The following is a 22,585-nucleotide window of genomic DNA, read 5'->3' on the forward strand; positions in this document are numbered from 1 at the left end:
TCAAGGGATCCTCCCACCTCAGCATCTAGGACAAATCTAAATTTATGGTGGGGACTTCAACGCTGCTCTCATTAGTCAATAGAACAAGTGGACAGAAAATCAGTAAGGAGACAGAAGATATGAAGAACATTAACAACTAAATTTACCTAATGTATATTAATATAACACTTTACCTAACAACAGAATATGCATGCTTTTCAAATGCACATTGACCAAGACAGACCATGTTCTGAGCCATTAAATAAATGAATTTTGACTAACTTAAAAGAACTGAAGTCATACAGAATATGTTCCCCAACCATAATGGAATTAAGAAAGAAGTAAAAGAAAGAAAGTTGACAAATCCCCAAACATGTGGAAATCATACAACACACTTCTAAATAATCCATAAGTCAAAAAGAAAGTCACAAGGGAAATTATAAAATATTGTTATTTGAATAGAATGAAAATGATATAAAATTTTTTGGACCCACCTAAATCAGTGCTTTGAGAAAAACTTATAGCAATAAATGCTTATATTTGAAAGGAAAAAAATGGCCAGACATGGTGGCTCACATTTGTAATCCTAGCACTTCGGGAGGCTGAAGCAGGAGGATTGCTTGAGGTGAGGAGTTTGAGACCAGCCTGGGCAATAGCCAGACTCTGTCTCTACAAAATATAAAAAAATTAGCCAGGTATGGTAGTACGTGCCTGTAGTCCTAGCTACTGGGGAGGCTGAGCCAGGAGAATAACTTGAACCCAGGTGTTTAAGGTTGCAGTGAGCTATGATAATAACACTGCACTCCACCCTAGGTAACAGAGCAAGACCCTGTCTCAAAACAAAAAAAAAAAAGGAAAATGTTCTGAAATCAATAAAGTTTCTACCTTAAGACACTACTAAAAAGGAAGAGAAATGAAATCCAAATCAAGCAGAAAAAAAAAAGGAAAGCAAAGATAATTGAAATAGAAAACAGACAATGTAATAGAAAAATAAATAAAATCTCAAGCCAGACTGGTCCAGAGGGGGAAAAAGGAAAGAAATAAATTACCAATATTAAGAATGAAGGAAGGGACAACTTAGATGAAATAAAAAAATTCTGTGAAAGATGCAGACTACTAAAACTTATTCAATAACAAAGAGATAATCTGAATAGCCCTGTATCTATTAATGAAATAGAAGTCAAAGTTTTACAAAAAAACCTTCCCAGAAATAAAACTCCTGGACTGAATGGCTTCACTGATAAATTTCATCAAACATTTAAGGATGAAATAATAATAATTCTACACCATCTTTTCCAGGAAATAGAAGATGAGGGAATAACTTTGAGACTCATTTTGTCATGCAATTATTACTTTAAAGCCAAAAATGGAAAACGATATTACAGACCAGTATCTTTTTTGAACACAGATGTAAAAATTCTTAAGAAAATATTTGTAAATTGAATCCAGCCATTTATTAAAAGGATAATACATAACAATCTGGTTTATCCTAGGAATGAACACTCCTAAATCAACCAGTGTAATTCACTATACTAACAGACTAAAAGAAAAAAAATCATCTTCAGAAAAAGCATTTGACAAAGGTCAATACCTAATTATGATGGAAACTCCAAAAAACTAGGAATAGATGGGAACTTACTCAACCTGACAAAGGACATCTATGAAAAACCCTGTAGCTAATATCATACTTAATGGTGAAAGACTGAATGCTTTTTCCCTAAGACCAAAGCTAAGGCATTCTCAGTACTTCTTGTCAACATTGTTTATATTCATTTATGTAGAAAGTTCCAAAAAGTCTACAAAAAGGTTGCTAGTACTAATAATTGAGCTTAGCAAGGATATAGAGTCAATATACAAGTTTCAATTTTATTTCTATATACTAGCAATGAACAACTGCAATTGAAAATTTTATGACTGCATTAAAAACATAAAATATTTAGGATAAATTAACAAAATATGTATAAGAATTGTATACTAAAAGCTAGGAAGCATTGGAGAGAAATTAAAGGACTAAATAAATGGAAGAGTTACCATATTCATGAGTTAGAAGATTCAATATTGTTAATATATCATTTTAACCCAATGACCTATAGATTCAATGCAACCTCAACAAAAATTCTAGCAGGATTTTTACAATTATTAGATATTGATAAGCTAATTCTCAAGAAGCAAGACTTAGAATAGCCAAACAATTTTTAAAAAGAATAAAGTAGGAGGATTCACTTTACCTGATTTCATGACTTACTATAAAATGATAGTAATCAAGACAATGTGGTACTGATACAAATCTAGATATACTGATTGAGCAGACTAGAGAGTCTAAAATAGAGCTACACATACATGGCAAAATGATTTCCAACAAAGGTGCCAGGGCAACTCAAGAGAAAAGATGGCCTTTCCAACAAATGGTGCTAGAAGAATTGGATTTCCACATGTAAAAAGTGGACCTAGACTCCTATTCTGAACCTATAATACACTCTAGACAAAAAATAAGTAGCATCAGCAGTCACAATACAGTAGAATAATAATAATTCTGTTTCTTCCGATTTGTTTTTAGAAAAACCATTTATCACTGTTGGGTCACAATAAACATATAGTTAATTAAATAATCTAAATCAGAGCTTCTAACATTTCCCTGTAAGATAGTCTCTCATATATATACATGTATACTACATGGATGCACAGACCTCTTTGAAAAAACCCACGGGCCCCTCGCATGTGACCAGAGCCCACAGGTTGGGAAAAACTGTGACATCTTTAACTTCCTTCCCACCACTAAGACTCCTATCATACAAGTGCTATATATTTAACACTGACTTATCTTTAACCTCTTTTCTTTCTTTCTTTTTTTCTACTATAATATTTTAAGTCTAAATGTAAGACTTCATGTTATTTCTTCATGTTTCTCTTGAATACTTCATGTGAGTGTCTCAATCTGTCAAAATGATTTAAAATTTTGTATTTTAATTACTATAAACAGTATGATCAATTTGTTATATTAAGTGAAACTATTGGACAGATCAGGGCCTGGGACAGAATTTTAGAAAGATGCCCTAAAGAGGGCAATGCCAGAAGTTTATAAAACCCATTAAACAATATGATTACACAATGATTTCAACAGTTATGAATGCTACTAATGACTTTTAATTACCTTGTCTATATTTCAGAAAGGAACCACTCAGATTTTTAACTAATTTACTGAGAGATGTCACAGTAAATCTATAACTTCCCCAATTTACTGACCTAATAGAAATTTACACTTTTAAAGTAAATAAGTTAATGTACTTTAATAGGATATATTTCCCAGTAAAACTACTGATTTTCTTCTTATATTTTTAAAAATACAACTTTTTAATTGTCTACTCTAGTTTTTATATTAAGCCAATGGTAACATGGTTTTGTTTGTAGAAATTACCCTTTTCCACTTCCCAAAGCTTGGATAAACTGTAGATTCATATTAAAAAATTCCTGTTCTGAAAGTGGAATAGTCTAAAAAATAAATCACATAAAAATAAAATGTTTTCTAGTATTCTCTTATAAATGGCTTATATATAACATACATTTGATTATAAAGGTTTTTAGAAGTAGGGACAATTTCATTCACTTTTGTTTCTGGCAAAGTCCTTAGAATAATGTATACAAAAGGCATCCAGCAAATATTTAATAATCAGTTATTGTAAAGGCATTTATAGTGAATAAATGTGTTTATTGAAGTAACTGGACTTAGAGAATAAGGAATTAAACAGGAATTTGGACATAAGAATAAAAGATAATTTATTACATTACCACTATAAAAAGCATACTACATATTCACATAAGTTTTAAAATCACAGGAAATACAAGAACGAGAAGTTGATACAAGTATATTTTTAAAACTACAAATGCACACAGGTTTTTTAAATGTCCTTCTATTAAATTTACCTTCTATCATAAGAAAAAAATACCCAAGCCTGAAGTGAGAAGTATACTAATACCACTTATTAAACTTGAAAAAAAAATTTCGTTAGGTGTTTTGAAAACAATTTTTATGGACATTCACAATGGTATTCTCTACTCTGAATCTACGTTAGTTTGTACACTCAGCACTAAACTAAGAAAGCATTGTGGTATAAAAACTAGTAATGCCATGCAAAAACAATTCATTTATAAATAATAATAAATGGCCACTCCACATCACAGTAACTTAGCATGATTAGAGAATAAATACTTAACTTTGAGAAGGATTACTGACTGGCAGTGTGTTGCTGGCATATGTCAGAATTATTCATCACCCTGATAGTAATATTAACCACAATCCATTTCAGTTGCTTCATTTTATCATTTTCTGACTAATGTTAAAAAACAATGTCATTGGAGGCTGCTTAAATTAAGTTTAGAGTTAACTTCTGTTAGAGTCATTCAAAAATTTCCAGAAGATAATTTCTAATAGCAAACCAAATCTGCAATACAGAGTGCTAACGCTTAATAGATGTAAATTTAGAAATACAGCCACACAAAATAACTTAAATAGGCCAATTTCCTATTTTAAAAATAAAACTTCAACAAATCCTCTAAAAGTATCACAACATCCATATCCATATATACATATATATATTTTTTTAATATATAGTTTACACTTTGCTGACCATAGTATTAAATTCTAGGGAGAGTTGTATAGATGTATTTTAAACTAATATACCACATTGAACAATAATAATGTATAAAAAGGTCAGTATACCCATGAAAAAATTTCTTCAGGGTTATATAAAATAAATAGCAGTTTGATACATAGGATCCCCAAAATTATGTAATTTGCTAAAGGTCCCTCTACTTATAAATGTAAGCAGACTGACACATGTCTACCTAAATCCAAATACTCTCTACTCTGGTCCTCTAATTTTATTTTTCCAGTCTATTTTCCTCATATCACGTTGATATTATTTTTAGAAGACATTTGCACTTACCTTCCAACTCATCTATTAATTTTATTACTGATCTGTCTTGTTTTATGATTATTCACTTTTCATAGCATCATGTTCTTGTTCTATTAATGCAGTATCTATATTTTATTTCTCTGAGGGTATTCTAGGTCTTTTTGGTTGTTAAGGCTTCTTCTGCTTCCTAAATTGCCTCTGTTTCTTCTGGTTTCTTTTTATTTTTCTGTTTGCTTTAGTCTGTCATCTCTTACACTGGAGATTGGCTTCGCATGTTTGCTAATATTTGGCTGTACCTTCTTTTTTAAGAATGAGGCACTGAGGAGCTGAATGAAACACATGGCGCATAAACAGGAATGTGAACTGGACTTCACTGAAGGGAACTCAGGTGGGCTTCAAGTAAGATCCCTAAATGTTAGTACTTTTTAGGTCTTTTCTCTTGAGCCATTCACTGAGTCCAAAGGGTAATACAATCTTCTGTCTATGGGGTGGGGCTGGTATAAAGCTGGCTGCCAGTGTTCTGATAGCATGACAGCAAAACGGGTCTGGGGCCCTTCACAGTTCAGTACTTAAAGCTTTCAGTTATAATCCTGTTTTTCATCCTTTACCTTAAAACCTCCCTCTGTTTGTGCTCAGTGTTTTCGTTTCAGAAATTTCTCTGGTACAGTTTCTCAAAAAAGCAAATCTCTTGCCTTTTGACAATATAGAAGGAAGGGCAGTCAGATTTTGGAACGAAGCAGACGTAAAGCAGTATTCAATATAAAATATTCTTTCTGGGTATACCTGAAATCTACCAGTTCACTGTTGGACAGATCTGAGATCAAATCCTGGGCTTACAACTTGGAAAATACAACCTTGGAGAATTCGTTAACCTCACTACATCTTAGTTTCCTTTTCTGTAAAATAAAGATAATAATACATTTCTTACAGTGTTGCTGAGGGGATTAAAGGAAAGAGCATATGTAAAATGTTTGTTATACTGGAAAGCACCTACTAGGGCTTCCCTTACAATCCTACAAATACATCTGAACTTTTCCCATGTCATTCTAACGCTGGTTCAACTGCAAACTTTCCAAGGCCAAGGAAGGCAATTTATACCATGATCTCTAAAATCAATGTGGCATATAACAATATCTGTGTTTCATGCCAAGATTAATATATTTTTAATATATTTTGTCAGCCAATAAAAATATCTAAAACATAATCAAGTATGCGGTAATTTTTAGATTCTTTCTCTGCATTTATATTTTATTTAAACAATTTAAGATCCATTATTTACTGTTGTAGTATCATAAGATTTGTTTCTATTTTTAAGCTTTAATTCTGGTGGTTTTACTGAAGCCCAATAAATAGTAAAACAAAGTAAAAGCTGTAACAACTATGTTTAAACAATATCCCCAGCCCCTGCCCCCTGCCAAAAAGTTTTCTTTTCCCTCTGTGACATCTAGATGGTATATTGATTGCAGTGTATCTGTTACAGAGCAGACTAAAAGGACTGGCATTTGTCAGAAACAGCACTTAAAACATAAAGAGATAAAGAAGTGCTGTCTGATCAACAACAGTTAAATGTCGGTAGTCAATTCCAGGTCAAGATGCATGCTGTGTATTAAATGTGTGTGTTAGAAAGAAATATCTCACATATAAAAATATAATCCAAATGATAGCAGATAAATGGGAGAAAGAAAAAAAATCACTTACTTTTCCTGAGAGAGAAAGAGAAATAGAGACAACATATACTAAGGACAAACAACAGCAACTAAGCAACGAGTAAGTAAATTCAGTAAAGCTTTGTTATTCAGTTCTCTTCAGTTTTTTCAGAATTTACTCTTCAGAACCATTTCAATCCAGACTAAGGCAATGGAAGCTGCTAGTGAACAGTACAGCATTGCAACACAGGTTTTAAAAACAAAACAAAACAAATATAATTTCCTAGAGCTTGGGCCAAAATTTATAATTCAGTTTTAGTAAATTTTCCCTCAATTCCTATACTGCAAGATAGGAATCAGGAGATCACAGTGTAGGTTCATTTTTCTCTACTCTTTACTTTTCTTGTTTCTGTACTGTGGACAAAAATAATAGCTTACATTGTGCTTATACTCTAAAGATGAAAAATGTTTTTTTTTTTCTTTCCCTCTACCTCAAACTCTCTCTTTTGTTATTTTCCTTCATTTTAAAAATGTGAGTTCTAATTATCAAAAAATATATTTGCTTAGACCTTAGCCATTTCTGTTTGTCCCCCTAATATTCAGTTTATTTTTTTACTAGGATAGTAATTACTTGATTTTATTCTTTCAAATCTCCAGAAACTAAGAGTCCCTGGCATATAATAATACTCAATTAGCAACCAATAAATGAATGAACAATTAACACTAGGGAATTTCCAGTTTTAACCAAACAACTTTTTTTTTTTTTTTTTTTTTTTTTTGAGACAGGGTCTTGTTCTGTCTCCCTGGCTAGGAGCTGAGACTACAGATGCCTGCCACCATGCCCTGCTAATTTTTTTATTTTGTTGAGACAGGGTCTCACTCTTGCTCTGGCTGGTCTCAAACTCCTAGCCTCAAGCAATCCTGCCTCAGCCTCCCAAAGTGCTAGGATTATAGGTGTGAACCACTACGCTTGGCCCCAAAGAGCTTTTTTGTAAAATAGGATTAATCGAAAAAAGCTTGGAGCATAACACAGGACAAAGACAACAAGAGTAGGCAATTTGAAAAAAAAAACCTTTCCTTTTTTAAAGTAATTGAAAGTTGGTTGTGTTCTCCCAGGTATTTCGGCATGAGAGGTGAAAGGCAACTTGATAAAATAACATTAAAACAGACTCAAAAACTGGTGCCAAAGAAGACAATGTGGCATGTTGCAGAGTCTCTCAAACTTCCTGGGCCAAAATTGATAGTAAGAAATATGTTACTTTACATCATGAACCAGTACACACATGTACACATTCCCACACAACTTGAGCAGAGGAGTCATACATGATGCATGTTTATTTTTTTTATGTCATACTATGCTATTGTATTCTTTCTTTAAAAAAGTACAGTTGTGAGCTGCAGTTTGAAAACCACTGGCTTAGTGTTCAAATTCTGGTTTTACTCATGTGCAACTTTAACCTCAGGGTACCTAAGTTTCTGCTTCTGTGAAGGGAAATAATGATGTTACCTACTTAAAGGGTTTCTGTGAAGTTTAAAGGAATTAACACATGTCAAATATGTAGACAAAAGCCTGGCATATAGTAAGAACCCGATAAATATTAGTTAATGATAAAGTGTGAAGTTCCTGCTTTATGAATTCCATAGTCAAGATGATCGAGTTTTCATTTTCAAGTGAATGGTTATCAACTATACTTCAATCTAAGAACACACCAGTTTTTTTGGAATAGGTATGCAGATTATGGTATACATACATAGTATATATTCTAAGATAACTATGGTGATCCATTAGAAGAAAAATGATTGCCTCAAATTGTCCTGTTTTTCCTCTCTTAAAAAACTGGTTTACACAATCACTCTCCAAAGCAGAGTAAAGAAAAAAAAAAAAAAAATCACAGTTGCAAAGGAAATCTTCCTAATCTACAAAGGAAGTCCTGGTACCAAAATGTTCAGCCATCATAATTTGTTTTTATGGCATGAGATTTTGTAAATATATTCCTGCCCTGATTATAATTTCTTATAAAGAAAAGACAAAAAGCAAATGTTGATTCTTATCTCTTCCAAGGGGGCTGTCAAAATATAAAATCAATGTGTATTTATAAAATATGGATTAATGTCACTACAAATTCCATGCATGGTTAGCTCTGTCTTCTCATCAGTCAGAATTTCAGACTACTGATGAAACAACTAGGCAAGTAGGCGGGAAAAATCAACTTCAAAACTGATCTCAACTTTTTTTTTAGCTTTGAAAGAATAAATTAAACCATTATGCCAAATGAGAGCTTTTTCAATGTAAGAAAACATTTAATTTTCATCAGCTTCTCAAACTAGATTTGAACTTTTCAACATACCGACAATACTAATTTGCAATGATTGTAAAGAGATATTGTACATGAAATAAAATTTCATATTTTCAAGAAGACATTTTTATACTGTTCTATTCAGACTTTTTCTTTTCTGAAAAAATGATCAGAGAAATAGTACAGAAGAAAGGGTGTTGACTACATTAATTCAGTTTCAGAAAGAAAATTCCCCGTGCAACACTGAAGAGATTACCAAATAAAATTGTAGCTTTGTAGCAAAGCTACTACAACTCCTCTGAAAACCAGCTTTGGAGAAATTAAATGGACATAAATATGCATAAATAATTCAATACAATTTAAAGCCAGTCAGGCTATAGTATCCACTTAAGAATGGGGATAAGATCTGTTTATGTTCTAAATTAAGCTTTGCACACAATGTTTTCTAGGATTTCACAAGTTTATTTAAACAAATAGTAATGTTTGCAAAATGTATACTATGGGACAAATCTTAATACAATTCTATTATAATCATTATTTGAACAGATATAGCTCATTTATGTATGAGATATATTCCTGAAAGTGTGTATAAACAAATTATTGAAAATTGAATCACATTGTAAACATTTCAGCAGACCTTGATACGAAGAAATGAGATACTTTTACTAAATAATCACCATTATTTTACATATGCAAAGTACAATTTTCAAACATCTGATGTGCTTATTTCAATTAAAATAATGCAGTTAATTCCAAACTCACTTATTTTATCAATATTTAATGAAAGCAATAAGTACTAGTAGAATTTCATTTTCATGAACCTGAATGACTTGCAGCATTTGAACTACTGCTGCTTTATAGGAAAGGAGCTGTTAGTTATAAGATACGTGGGTTGAGTGTTAGGCTCCCCACTTCTTCCCTGACCTATTAATTACACTACTGTTCACTATTCAACTGTGTGCCTTTCAGTTCTTGTTGAAAGCACTCTTTATAAATATTCCTTCTTCAGCTAAAAGTACAAATATTTCATAAAAATCTCTCAAAATAGAAAAATGGATGACACCACAATTAAAAGCACAAAATCACATAAATGCTATTGTTTATGTCCTTGTTTAGTGGATATAGACATATTTGGATAAAGACTAATGAAAGCAACTGTTTTCTTTTGGTTTTGCTGCTCCCCCTTCTTACTTTTGATGTAACAAAATAAAGAAGCAAAATTACTAATGATCACTAGTGGGGCATAAAAATACCCTTATTTATCATATCCAGAAGAGACGTTACAAAGGCATTAGATAAAATAATACTTTATCCACCCAACAAAAGTATTTGGCAAGTTCCTTAGGAATAGTTGTAACCTACAAATAAAATTCAATTTTATTTGAATTTATTTGAAATCAATCCTTTAATAAAGGCTTCTCTTTAGCTGGCAAATAATGCACAATAGCATTTTCGGATATTATTTCAATGAATACTTATAATTTAAAAAAAGCATATGGCCTACATAATAAAATTGCCTTGGAGGCTTTCTTACGGGCATACAAGGTTTTTAGTGGGATAGAGAACAAAGAGGAGGGTTAGAGAATGGAGGCAGTTGGCAAGAAAGAGTGGTGGTAGGAGGAACTAAAAGGGTTATGGGAGATTCTGTTCCCATATGAGGATGGCAAAAGAGAGAAATACAGCCTTAGAAGACATATGCAAATAGCTTCCCATTTGCCATTATTAGTTGCTATTCCATCAAGACAGAACCATGGGCCAAGCCCACAATCCATCTTACTACTCACTGCATCTTTAAGATTTCCAAAAAAATCATCCAAAGCACAAAAAACTTAATAAGTGAGGTACTTAAATAGAAGTCCAGACTGAAGCATTCAGTTCTAAAAAAACAAAGTAATTCTAGAACTCTAGATTGGATATTTATTTAAATGTCATTCAGTTTGTGAAGCAAATTTTATATTCTAACAAATTCATTAAAAATGAGATTTTTACTTTTATGTACATAAAATTCATACAATGAAGAGAGAGGATATAATGGCCTGAGGATTAAGGATCTGTCCAGTTTTTATTATTGACCTACTATATGGCTCATTACACAAGTCAAACTAATACAGTCTTCATTTACTAACCTACATTTATTAGCTCTATAGATTCCAGTGAAATACTATGGGGTCTTAGAATAAATACAATACTTACTTATATGTAAGTAAGGCTTACATATATGTGAATAAGGCTTTCCTTTTTACTTATTTATTTATTTTTTAAACAACAACAATTTATTATTTCTCACAGTCAATGGGTGAACTGGGAAATTCTGCCGTTCTGGGCCAGACTTGTCTGCTCTTAGTTGGACTGTTTTGTTTGTTTGTGCTAAGTTGGCAGGTCAGTTGAGGACTGGCTTATTTAGGATGGCCTCAGCTGGGACAGCTGCCTCCATGTGAGTCACACTCCTCTAGCAGGTTAATCTGGGAATGTTTTTGGCATGTTCTTAAGGTGATCACAGAGAAGAAAGAACAGAAACACATGACATTTTTTCAAAACTCTAATTGTCTCTAGTTTGCTAACATTTTTTTTTCCTTGCTGGCCTCTTTTTTTTTTTTTAATGGTGGTAAAATATACGTAACATAAAATTTATCATTTTAACCATTTTTAAGTTCAGGTACAAGGATGGCAGAAGAGAGAAATACAGCCTCAGTAGCATTAAGTGCATTCACACTGTTGAGCAATCATCTCCACTATCCATCCCCAGAACATTTTTCCTCTTGCAAACCTGAAACTCTCTACCTATTAAACACTAACTCCTGATTTCCCCTCACCCCAGACCCTGGCAACCATAATACTACTTTCTGTCTCTATGAATTTGACTAATCTAACTACCTAATATGAGTGGAATCATACAATATTTGCCCTTTTGTTACTGGCTTATTTTACTTAGCATAGTATCTTCAAGGTTATTCAAGGTCAGAGTTTCCCTAATTTTTAAGGCTGAATAATAGTCCCTAGTATGTATATACCACATTTAGTTTATCCATTTATCTGTCAATAGATATTTGGGTTATTTTCTACCTTTGGCTGCTATGAGTAATACTGCTACAAATCTGAACATGGGTATACAAATATTTGTTTATATCCCTGTTTTCAATTTCAATCTGTTCAATATCCCTGGGTATATATCCTGGATATATGCCCAGGAGTGGAACTGCTAGATTATATGGTAATTTCATTTTTAGTTTTTTGAGGAACTGCCATACTGCTTTCCATGTCAGCCAAACTATCGTACATTCCCATCAGCAGTACAGAAGGGTTCCAATTCTCCACATCCACATCAACACTTATTATTTTCTGGATTTGTTTGTTTTCAATAACAGCCATCCTAATGGCTGTGAAGTGGTATCTCATTGAGACTTTGATTCACATTTCCCTAATAATTAGTGATATTAAGCACCTTTTCATGCTTTCATTGGCCATTTGTGTATCTTTGGAGAAATATCTATTCAAGTTCTTTACCCATTTTTTGATTTTTGTTGAGTCTTAGGAGTTATCTATACATTCTGGATATTAATCCCTTATCACTGAGGTTCCCAACCCCTGGGCAGAGGACAAGTACCAGCCTGTGGCCTGTTAGAAACCGGGCCACACAGCAGGAGATGAGGCAGGCAGGTGGGGGAAGGGGAGGTATGGTGAGTGATAGAGAGTGGCTTTGCTTCATGTGTATTTACAGTCACTCTCCATCACTCACCATGCCCCCTCACTCCTACCCTCATTGTCCATGGAAAAACTGTCTTTCATGGAACTGGTCCCTGGTGCCAAAAAGGTTGGGGACCGCGGATCTGAAGGATGAGAGTCAGACACTCACAAAGTAAAGAAATGAAACATTAAAGTTGGAGAAGCAAAGCTCTGAATTGGGAAAGATCTATTCTGCATTTAATGATAAGTCAAGAAAGTTTTAGGGAGTTATATAATTCAATATTAGAATTAAAGAGAATCCATTTTGTTGCAGTGAGAAATGGATCAAAGAAGGGCAAGAAGTAATGGAAAATCAGTTAGGAAACTTGGAGTAGTGTCTTTATATGAGTACTGTCTATGATTTTCTTCATATATTTTATCAATTTTTAAAATCTTTAGAAGTTGTTGACATTTCGGGATAATGTCTTGAATGTATATGGAAAAATGAACATAATGCAGTATTTTTAATTGTCATCAAGTTTATCATGCACTTTAAATGTTTTAACTTTAAATTTGAGAATATTGGAAATATATTAAAAAGACCACTATTAAAGTTATAAAAATATTTAAAGGCTTTTTTAAAGTTATATGAAAATAACTAAATATAATCAAATTTATTTTTATATGCAAGACAATTATATTTCAAATGATTACTCAGAAATTACCTTGGACAAATCTCTGAAGTTGCTGGGCAAGGTAAGATCCAGTTCTTCTGATTCATAATTAGTGATGACCCAGGGAAACACTGGATACTGATTTAAGTCATTGTAACTCCGTCCTGGTAGGGGAAAAAAAAATGAAATGATATACAGATTCGGAAATATAATTTACTAAAAATAAAAACAACTAACAATTTTTAGGTGCCAGACATTGTCCTCAGTATGCATACTTTATCTCATTTAATCCTTATAATAATCAGTGTCATTCTCATTTTATAGATGAAAAAATTGAGGCACAAAGCGTTAGGCAACTTGTTCCAAATCATACAACTAGTAACAGTTGAACCATATTCAAATTCAGATTATCTGGTCCCAAAGTTTATGCTCTTTTAAACTATACTTACCTGTTTTTTATCACTTGAAAGACTGATCCAAATAAAATACTCTTTATTAAGACTTTAGAAAACAATTTACAATTCTCCTAGTGTTTTTCAAAATCAGAATCATTTCTCTGCCACTAACCAACCAACCAATCAACTAACCAACTAAGTTTACGTAAATTATCTCCTGGCATTCACTAGTCATCTGTAAAATGAGGGTATTGTACCAAATAACTCTGTAATTTCTATGGCAGTTTTTAAATTCTATGATCCTCTGAAAATAATACACAGCATTATCAATGTTGCTTCTCCCACCCCAAAATGCTGCCACCTGTTTTAATACCTCTTCTAAACTAATGACATTCATGACATATTCAGATTTATTAAAAACACAAATTAAAGCAAAGGATGAGGTAGTCCTTCTACATAAGTACAGCAGTTTTCTGGATATCACCACTTTAGTGAGGTAGCATAGTGGATGAGATCATTGTTTGGAGTCAAAATACTGGTATTTGAATCCCAGTTCCTGCTTACTAATTTGTAACATAGTTTTAGTTAGATTTAATGCGAAGAGACTTTTATGGCTAAAATATAAGGGAGACAAGTAGATTAAGATTGTTTGAATTCCTTTCTTATTGTGTATTCTATCATCTCCCTTTTTCTTTATCAAACTTATGCTGATGTCATATCACTATATAGCTGAATACTAAAGTAGTTGTTTACACAGACTCTTGGTATGTAAGCCTTTTTTATTATCTGATTTTTTAACTTTTTATTTTACTCTATTTATCTTGGGCTTGGGGCCTATTAGGGTAACATAGTTCTTTTTTGACTGACCTGGAAACAATCTTACAAAACATTAACAACAAGGACAATTTTAATTCAGAGGAAATTATGTCACTACATATTTCTGTCAATAATTTTAATTTCTCCAACAAAAAATAACCAAACTTAGCAGCAAAAATAGTCTTTTATGATTCCGCTTTTCCCTTACTTCTATCTCCTTCTGATTTAAATGTTAGTAAACAGTAAAATCCTCATCTTGTCACATCTATTTACATCAGTCTGAAATAATAAAAAATTTATTGTTCCTTAAAAAAGAAAAGTAGGCATCTGCTCAGTGTGAGTAGACTTTTAATTAAATTACACTCAATATATAGTTATTGAAGACCTACTGACTGCCATTAGGAACTGTGTCATGATATCATGAGAACCTCTATGTGGCAAAGATAATAGTGTAAAAGAAATGTTAAATGAGACTTAACTCCACCCTCTAATGTACATAAAAACAAATCAAAACAAATTATTGATTTTATTTTTTAAAAAGAATATACAGATGACATATTTAAAGTCATTGGTAGGCACAATAAAAGCTATTTGATAGTAGATCATTTCATAAAGTTTGCTCCATAATCATTGCTGTGTATTCAATCAACATGGGTTAATTGATTTACTACATGCAAAATATAACCATTAAACTTGTTATGTACGTTTCCTGTCTCTCACTACTACTTAAAAATCCTTTTAGGCACTAGTTATATAATTCCACTAAATTCACCATAACTGTTCACATTTTCTTCATTTCTTTTCCTCAGCTGACTGTGAGACGAACTTCTTCCTAACCGATGAAATTCAGACCTTTTCCTGTGAACACCTCAACTTCCAATTCTTTATAATACCCTCATTCTCTTTCTCCTTTTTCTAACATGGTCTTTTTTCTTTGCTAAGAGTAATTCTTTCATTTGAGTTCTTGAACCTATCTCCCTCATAACTTTAATTGTTACTCATCCTCTCCCTCTTCCATGGTTTCTCCCTTCTGCCTTAACACATCTTCTCTTTAGTAACTAACATATTTAAGAAAATTATAATCTATATCTACAGTTCCCATTTCATCTCCTCATAATCAACAATTTTTGCCTGCTTTAAAAATGAACCCCTATGAAGTAACCAGTAAGTCCCAGAATGCCAAACCCAAAGGTGTGCCCTGTACTCATTTTGAATTCTCCCTTACCATGCTATAACATTTGATGCAGGTGAAAAATGCCTTCCTCTCTCTCTTTCCCCTTGCCTCTTGAGACATTTGATTAACCTCAGTTCTCCTCCTACTACATCTATAAATTCTGAGATCACTCATTCTTTTTTCTCCTTTACTAACTTTCCTTCTTTCTTCTCATAAACAAGAGCATTTCCTTGACCTTATCTCACTGCTCTATTATCTGTCTTGGTGATCTCATCTTTCTTGGTGATTTCCTCTCTATGAAGACAAAATCCAACATCCAATCTCTAATTTCTGAATACCCTCTTTGACCTACACTTTCAAAAACACTTTCTTAAACTGAATGCCTTACAAGCACAGTATAATCATCACCTTTCCCTAGATCAAATTTTCTGACTTCTTTTTCCATTAATGGCACCACCATTTTCCAAATGATCCAGGCCAGAAGCCTGGAAGTCTTTTCTGACACTTTGTTTTTATTTACTCCCTACATTCAGTCAGCTGCACATCAAATGGTTGGTGCCTTGTGAATTCTTACATAATTGATCCTTCCTTTTAATTCCCACTGTCACTTCTTTAATGCAGGCCCTCATTACTTTTTATTATGTAATAGCTTCCTGAGTGTGCTCTCTGCCTCATCTCCGACCACTCAAATTTATCTTACATATTATATCCAAGTTAATTTTTCATACAGTTCTAATATCGCTTACATGCTCAAAAACATTCAAAAGTTTCCCTATGAACTGACTGCTAATTCCTCAAATTGACAGGAAATCTTCTATACTAACATTCTCATTTTTTATCATGTCTTTATGAATATATAATTTATGTACATACCACATATACAGTATGTACATTCAGACACAAACTATACCATTAATTGTTCTCTAGGTACAGTTTACATTTTCCCATCTTTGTATGTTTGCTTATGCTTTCAGTTTTACTTGGAATGACTTCTAATCTCCCAGCAATCTCCTCTGTTAGCCAAAGTAATATCCATCCTTACATGACCATTCAAATCCTTCCTTTTCTCCTTATTCCTACCAATGGCGTCAATATAATTTCCCTCTCTCTCTGCCCTTTTAATAGCCATAGCATTTTGAATTTCTTTCATTGACTCTATAAACCCCTTTACTCTAGCATGTAAATACATGTAAATACTTACATTTGTACTTAAAAAAATGTCTCTAAGAGTAAGCAATATGCCTTACTCTCTGTGTCTCCTTTGTGCTTTTCAGTTCAACATCAGTTTGTTGAACTGAATCTCAAGTGTCTTGAACATACCTTCTATTTTCTTTATTCTAGTTGTCACAAATGAAAAGTAATGACAGATTCCTAAACTCAAAGTAAATAGTTTCAACGCATGATTTTCAACGAAATTACATAACAGACCTTATGCGGTGCCATTTGGTCTTTAGATTTTCATTACTAAATATTTTACCCACACTTTTCTTTTTTCTATGTTGTATTTTATTGTTTCATCATAAAACACATTTCTAACTAAGTTATTAACACGTTCTTAAGATTTTATATGGTTCTTCATTTGCACTATTCCACAAGGGGAGTCCATTCTTACTATATGAAATAATTGTAAAATCTCCTTTCTCTTTTTCAGAAAACAGTTTTTATACCCATTTTTAATTTCTCTCAAGTAGCCAAGTCTTCATATTCAAAATTGGAAACTCTATTATCAAATTACTTCTGATAAGGTACTCTAGTAGTAATAATGGCAATAAAAATAAGCTACTTATACCAGTAATCAAAATAATGTAACCATGTCACAATTAAGAATTTATTGTTTGAAATAAGTTAATGTGAGGACTTAGGTTACCTGCTATAGTGTTGAGAAACATCAAGTACTCAAAATTTGAAATCTCTCTGTGCTGCCATCGCTGGGTCATATTAGCAGCTTTAAAAAGTTGACGTGGACTAGCTAATGAAATACGCCTGCAAGAAAAAGAATTCAATGTAGAATCAATTTAAACTTAAGATTAATTATATCACAACAATAAATCATGACTTATCTGTGGTTATTCATTCATAATGAAATCTATAATCCTGAAAAGTTCTATTCATGTTAGACTAATGAATACTAGAGATGTTTCAATCTAAAATTCATGGTTAAACAAATGATCTGGACTAGCCATGGGTCTACTATACATGTTCTATTCATTTAGGTAAACTGTCATTACAGTGCTATTATAATATCCAGATTCCATAAAGTTTGATTAATAATAGTATGATTAATAATTCACTAGTTTATTGATATAAAAAGAAGAAATTATGGTAACTGGGGAATGCATATAAAATTCTATTCACATATCTTTAACAATTTTAATAGTCATCTCTGAAAGACAATGTTTGTACATTATAAATTTAAATATTATATTTGCATATTTGCATATACTTTGTAACAAGGAGAAAGGGGATTCTAAACTATGTAGATGTCTATTCATGGGGTGGAATAAAGGTAAGAGAAACTATCAAGATTTTTTATACAGCTTAATAAAAGACTAAGTTTTTGTGGTCTCTTAATGAAATATAAATACCAGTGAATACAACTGACCAATACTAAGAGCAGTGGCAAATAGGTGGCAGGACTAATTATTACATTCAAAGCCTAGGGTCTCAGATAAGTATGTTGTCACAGTGCTTTCTACCACAAAAAACAAGGTAACTATTTTTTTAAAAGGTTTATTGAGGTAGAATTTATATACTCTGAAATTTACCTAATTTGTAATAATTCAATGATTCTTTTAAAAGAGAAAATTTCTAGAATTGTGCAAATATATCACCACAATTCACTTTAGAACATTTTTATCACCACAAAAATTTGTCTCTTCCTATTTACAGTTAATGCCCATTCCTATCCCTACCTTCAGGCAACTACCAATCTACTTTGTCTCCATAAACCCATCTTTTCTGGATATTTCAGATAAATTGAATCATACACTATGTAGTCTTTTATGTCAGGTTTCTTTCACTAACCATAATGTTTTCAAGGTTCATCAACATGGTAGCATGTACCAGGAATGTGTCTTTCTTTTTCACTGCTGGATAGTATTTTATTGTATATAGAATAGACCACATTTTATTGAACTAGTTGATGGACATTTAAATTATTTCCAGTTTTTTTGCTATTATAAATAATGCTACATAAACATTCACATACAGATATTTGTATGACCATATGTTTTCATTTCTTTTTGGTAGACTGCTAGGAATAGAACTGCTAGGTTGTATGTTGAGTTTATCTTTAGCTTTTTGAGAAACTGCCAAATTGTTTTCCAAAGTGGCTGTACCACTATACTTTTCAACCAGCAATGTATAAATGAATTTCCACATCCTTGACAATACTTGCTATTGTATGTATTTTTATTATAACCATTTTAATGAATGTGAAATGGTATCTTATCATAGTTTTAAAGTATATTGTTGATCATCTTTTCATGTGCTTGTTAGTCATTTAAATATCTTCTTTGGTGGAATAACTAATTAGATCTCTTCCTTGTTCGTTAATTGAGTTGTGTTTTATTATTGAATTGTAAGAGTTCTTTATACATTCTAGATACAAGTCTGTGATGGTTAACTTAACATGTCAACTTGACTGGATTAAGTAATACACACATAGCCAGTAAAACATTATTTCTAGGTATTTCTGTGAGGGTGGTTCTAGAGAGATTAGCATTTGAATCAGTAGGCTGAGTATGGCAGATTGTTCTCGAGGGGGGAGCATCCATTCCACTGAAGACTGAGTAGAGCAAAAAGGAAAAAGGGTGAATTTCCTCTTCTCCTCCAGCTGGGACATTTTTCCTAGAAGAGAATGCCTCCTCCAGTGCTCCTAAATCTCAGTAAATGCCACTGAGCAGCTCAGCTGAGACTTGAGTATTGAGTAGACATATTAAACACTTCCCTCTCTTATCACCCCCCAATATAACTAATGTCCAAGGCTTATAAATTATATTTCCTAAAAATCTCTAAACAAGAATGACTCTCTTCAACTACACTATCACATACTGCCTAGATTTCTTATTAGGCTCCTAACTGTCCATGAATGACACCCTCTTCCTAAGATCATTAAGATCTATTGAAAATTGTCATCCAGCATTTCTTAGGACACTGGAAGCTCTGCCTTGCTTCAGGGCCTTTGCACATACTATTCCCTCTTTCAAAGTTTAGCTCGTTCTATTTCTTCAACCCAAAACATAAAAGTCACATAGGAAGACATACCTGACTACCTTATCCAGAGCAACCCATCTCCACTCCACTAATCACTGTCACAATACCCTAATTATATTCTTCCTGTTACTTATCACAGCTATTTAGTTTACATATTTGTTTAAAAATGTATGGGAAAAGTGGAGTGGTGTCTATCTTGTACACTGCTGGGTGTGCAACACATTATAAATGATAAAAATCTATTTAAGTGACTTCATCCCCTGGTTAAATTTATTCCCAAGTATTTTATTTATTTATTTATTTATTTTGTAGCTATTGTAAATGGGATTGACTTCTTGATTTGTTTTTCAGATGATTCATTGTTATTGTATAGAAATGTTACTGATTTTAGTCTGTTGATTTTATATCCTGCAACTTTACTGAATTTGTTTATTAGTTCTAACAGTTTTTTGGTGGAATCCTTAGGATTTTCTATATATAAGATCATGTCATCTGCAAAAAGGGACAATTTAACTTCTTCCTTTCAAATCTAGATGCTTTCATTTTTTTCTCTTGCCTAATTGCTCTGGCTAGGACTTCCAGTACTATGTTGAATAGAAGTGGTGAGAATAAGCATCCTTGTCTTGTTCCTGAACTTAGAGGAAAAGTTTTCAACTTTTCACTGTTGAGTATGATGTTAGCTATGTGCTTGTCATATACGGCCTTTATTATGCTGAGGTATAATCCTTCTACACATAATTTCTTGAGAGTTTTTTTTTATCATGAAACAATGTTTAATTTTTTCATATGCTTTTTCTGTATCTATTGAGATCATTATATGGTTCTTGTCCTTCATTCTGTGAATGGAATATATCACATTTATAGATTTGCATACATTAAACCATCATCCTTGCATTCCTGGGATTAATCCCACTTGATCATAATGAATGATTCTTCCAATGTGCTGAAAGAATTCAGTTTGCTAGTACATTGTTGAGGATTCTAGCATCTATGTACATCACGGATATAGGCTTGTAATTTTTTTTTTCATGTCATGTCCTGGTCTGGCTTTGTTATCAGGAAATTCTGGCCTTATATAATAAGTTTGGAACTATTTCCTCTTCTTCAGTGTTTTGAAAGAGTTTGAGAAGGATTGGTATTAGTTCTCCTTTAAATGTTTGGTAGAGTTCAGCAGTGAAGCCATCAGGTCCTGGGCTTTTATTAATGGGAGACTTTATTATTGATTCATTCTTCTTACTCATTATTAGCCTATTCAGATTTTCTGTTTCTTCATGATTTACTCTTGGGGGGCTGTATGTGTCTAGACAATTATCCATTTCTTCTAGATTATCCAATTTGTAGGCATATAATTGTTCAGAAAACTCTCTTATGATCTTTTGCATTTCTGTGGTATCAGCTATAATGCCTCCTCCACTTTATTTCTGGTTTTATTTATTTGAGTATTCTCTCAAATAAAGGAGAGAATACTTTATTCTCTAAAGGGTTTGTTGATTTTATCTTTTCAAAAAACCAACTCTTAGTTTCATTGATATTTTCTATTATTTTTCTAGTCTCTATTTCATTTATTTCTGTTTTGCTCTTTATTATTTCCTTCCTTCTGCTAACTATGGGCTTAGTTTGTTTTTAAAAATTTTAATGACCTGATAAAATATTCAGGGTTTATTAAGTGAAAAAGACTCAACCCCAAACTCTGGTTGCAAATGATTCCAATTGTGTCAATTAAAAGGTTTAGGAATAAAAATGTTTCCAATGTAACAAATAACAGTGGTTATTTCTATATAGTAAAGAATGATTTTTTAAATAATTTAATGTGTTATAAAAGAATATAAATTGTAAGTGATTCAGCTTAATGATCTTCTACTTCTATAAAATAAATACAGCTGGCTAATCATCACCAATGATCAAGAAATAGATCATTCCAGAAGCCCTCTTATATGCCCACTCAAAAACTACTCACTAAAAATAACGTGGTATCCTGACAACTAACATTAGAGACTAGTTTTACCTGTTTTTGAATGTAATGCAACCAGAGTCATTTGTTCTGGCTTCCTTCACTTAATTTATCCATGTTGCTGCATAGAGCAATAGTTCAATCACGTTCATTGCTGTATATTCCATTATATGATTATACCAAAATTTATTTACCCATTTTTTTTGTTGACTGGCTTTTGGGTTGTTTGCATTTTGTGCCTATCATGAATAATACTAACATGTACATTTTGTACATGCTTTTGGTGAAGGCATGTATGCATTTCTGTTGAACCCATTCCTAACAATTTTAAAATATTTAATAGTTGGATCATAGGGCATTCATATGTTCAGCTTTACTCAGTATTTCCAAAGAATTTTCCACGGTAGCTGGACCAATTTATATCCCTCAGCAGCAGTCTATGAGAATTCTAGCTGGTCCAAATCTGATCTAACATTTGGTATTATATTTCTTTTTCATTTTGGCCATTGTGATAAGTGACATCACACTGTAATACACATATTTTTTAATGGCAAAACTGAAAGCATAAATGAACCTTTTCTAACTCGAGTAAAGGCATATATACACATACATATATATATGATATAGATATCATTTTAAAAGATAGTTACTATGTATCTTTCCTACAATGTTAACATTTAACTTTTCCATCAAAGATATAAAAAGTATATCTTGCAAAATACCTTTATCTTGGTATGGGGAAAGGTCAGAAAACCTTTAATAATTATTTGCTGAGTACTTACTCTACTGGACACTGTACAATATGCTAGGGAAAACAGTATATTACAATTGAGTTTCCTCAAAATAAAACTCAATACACTAA

General features: G+C 32.3%; 1 protein-coding gene across 1 annotated transcript in view; it reads right to left on the bottom strand.

The window, feature by feature from the left end:
- The window catches only part of LRBA (LPS responsive beige-like anchor protein), a 613,453-nt gene that overhangs the window by 158,451 nt on the left and 432,417 nt on the right, over positions 1–22,585 (bottom strand). Inside the window, exons 43-44 of the mRNA XM_045552108.1 lie at positions 17,425–17,540; positions 13,224–13,336 (exon numbers count right to left, since the gene is read on the bottom strand). Coding sequence (XP_045408064.1) covers positions 13,224–13,336; positions 17,425–17,540 — 229 coding nt within the window. The remainder of the gene's footprint in view (positions 1–13,223; positions 13,337–17,424; positions 17,541–22,585) is intronic.

This window comes from Lemur catta, chromosome 5 (assembly GCF_020740605.2).
Source record: "Lemur catta isolate mLemCat1 chromosome 5, mLemCat1.pri, whole genome shotgun sequence".
Classification (NCBI taxonomy): Eukaryota; Metazoa; Chordata; class Mammalia; order Primates; family Lemuridae; genus Lemur; species Lemur catta.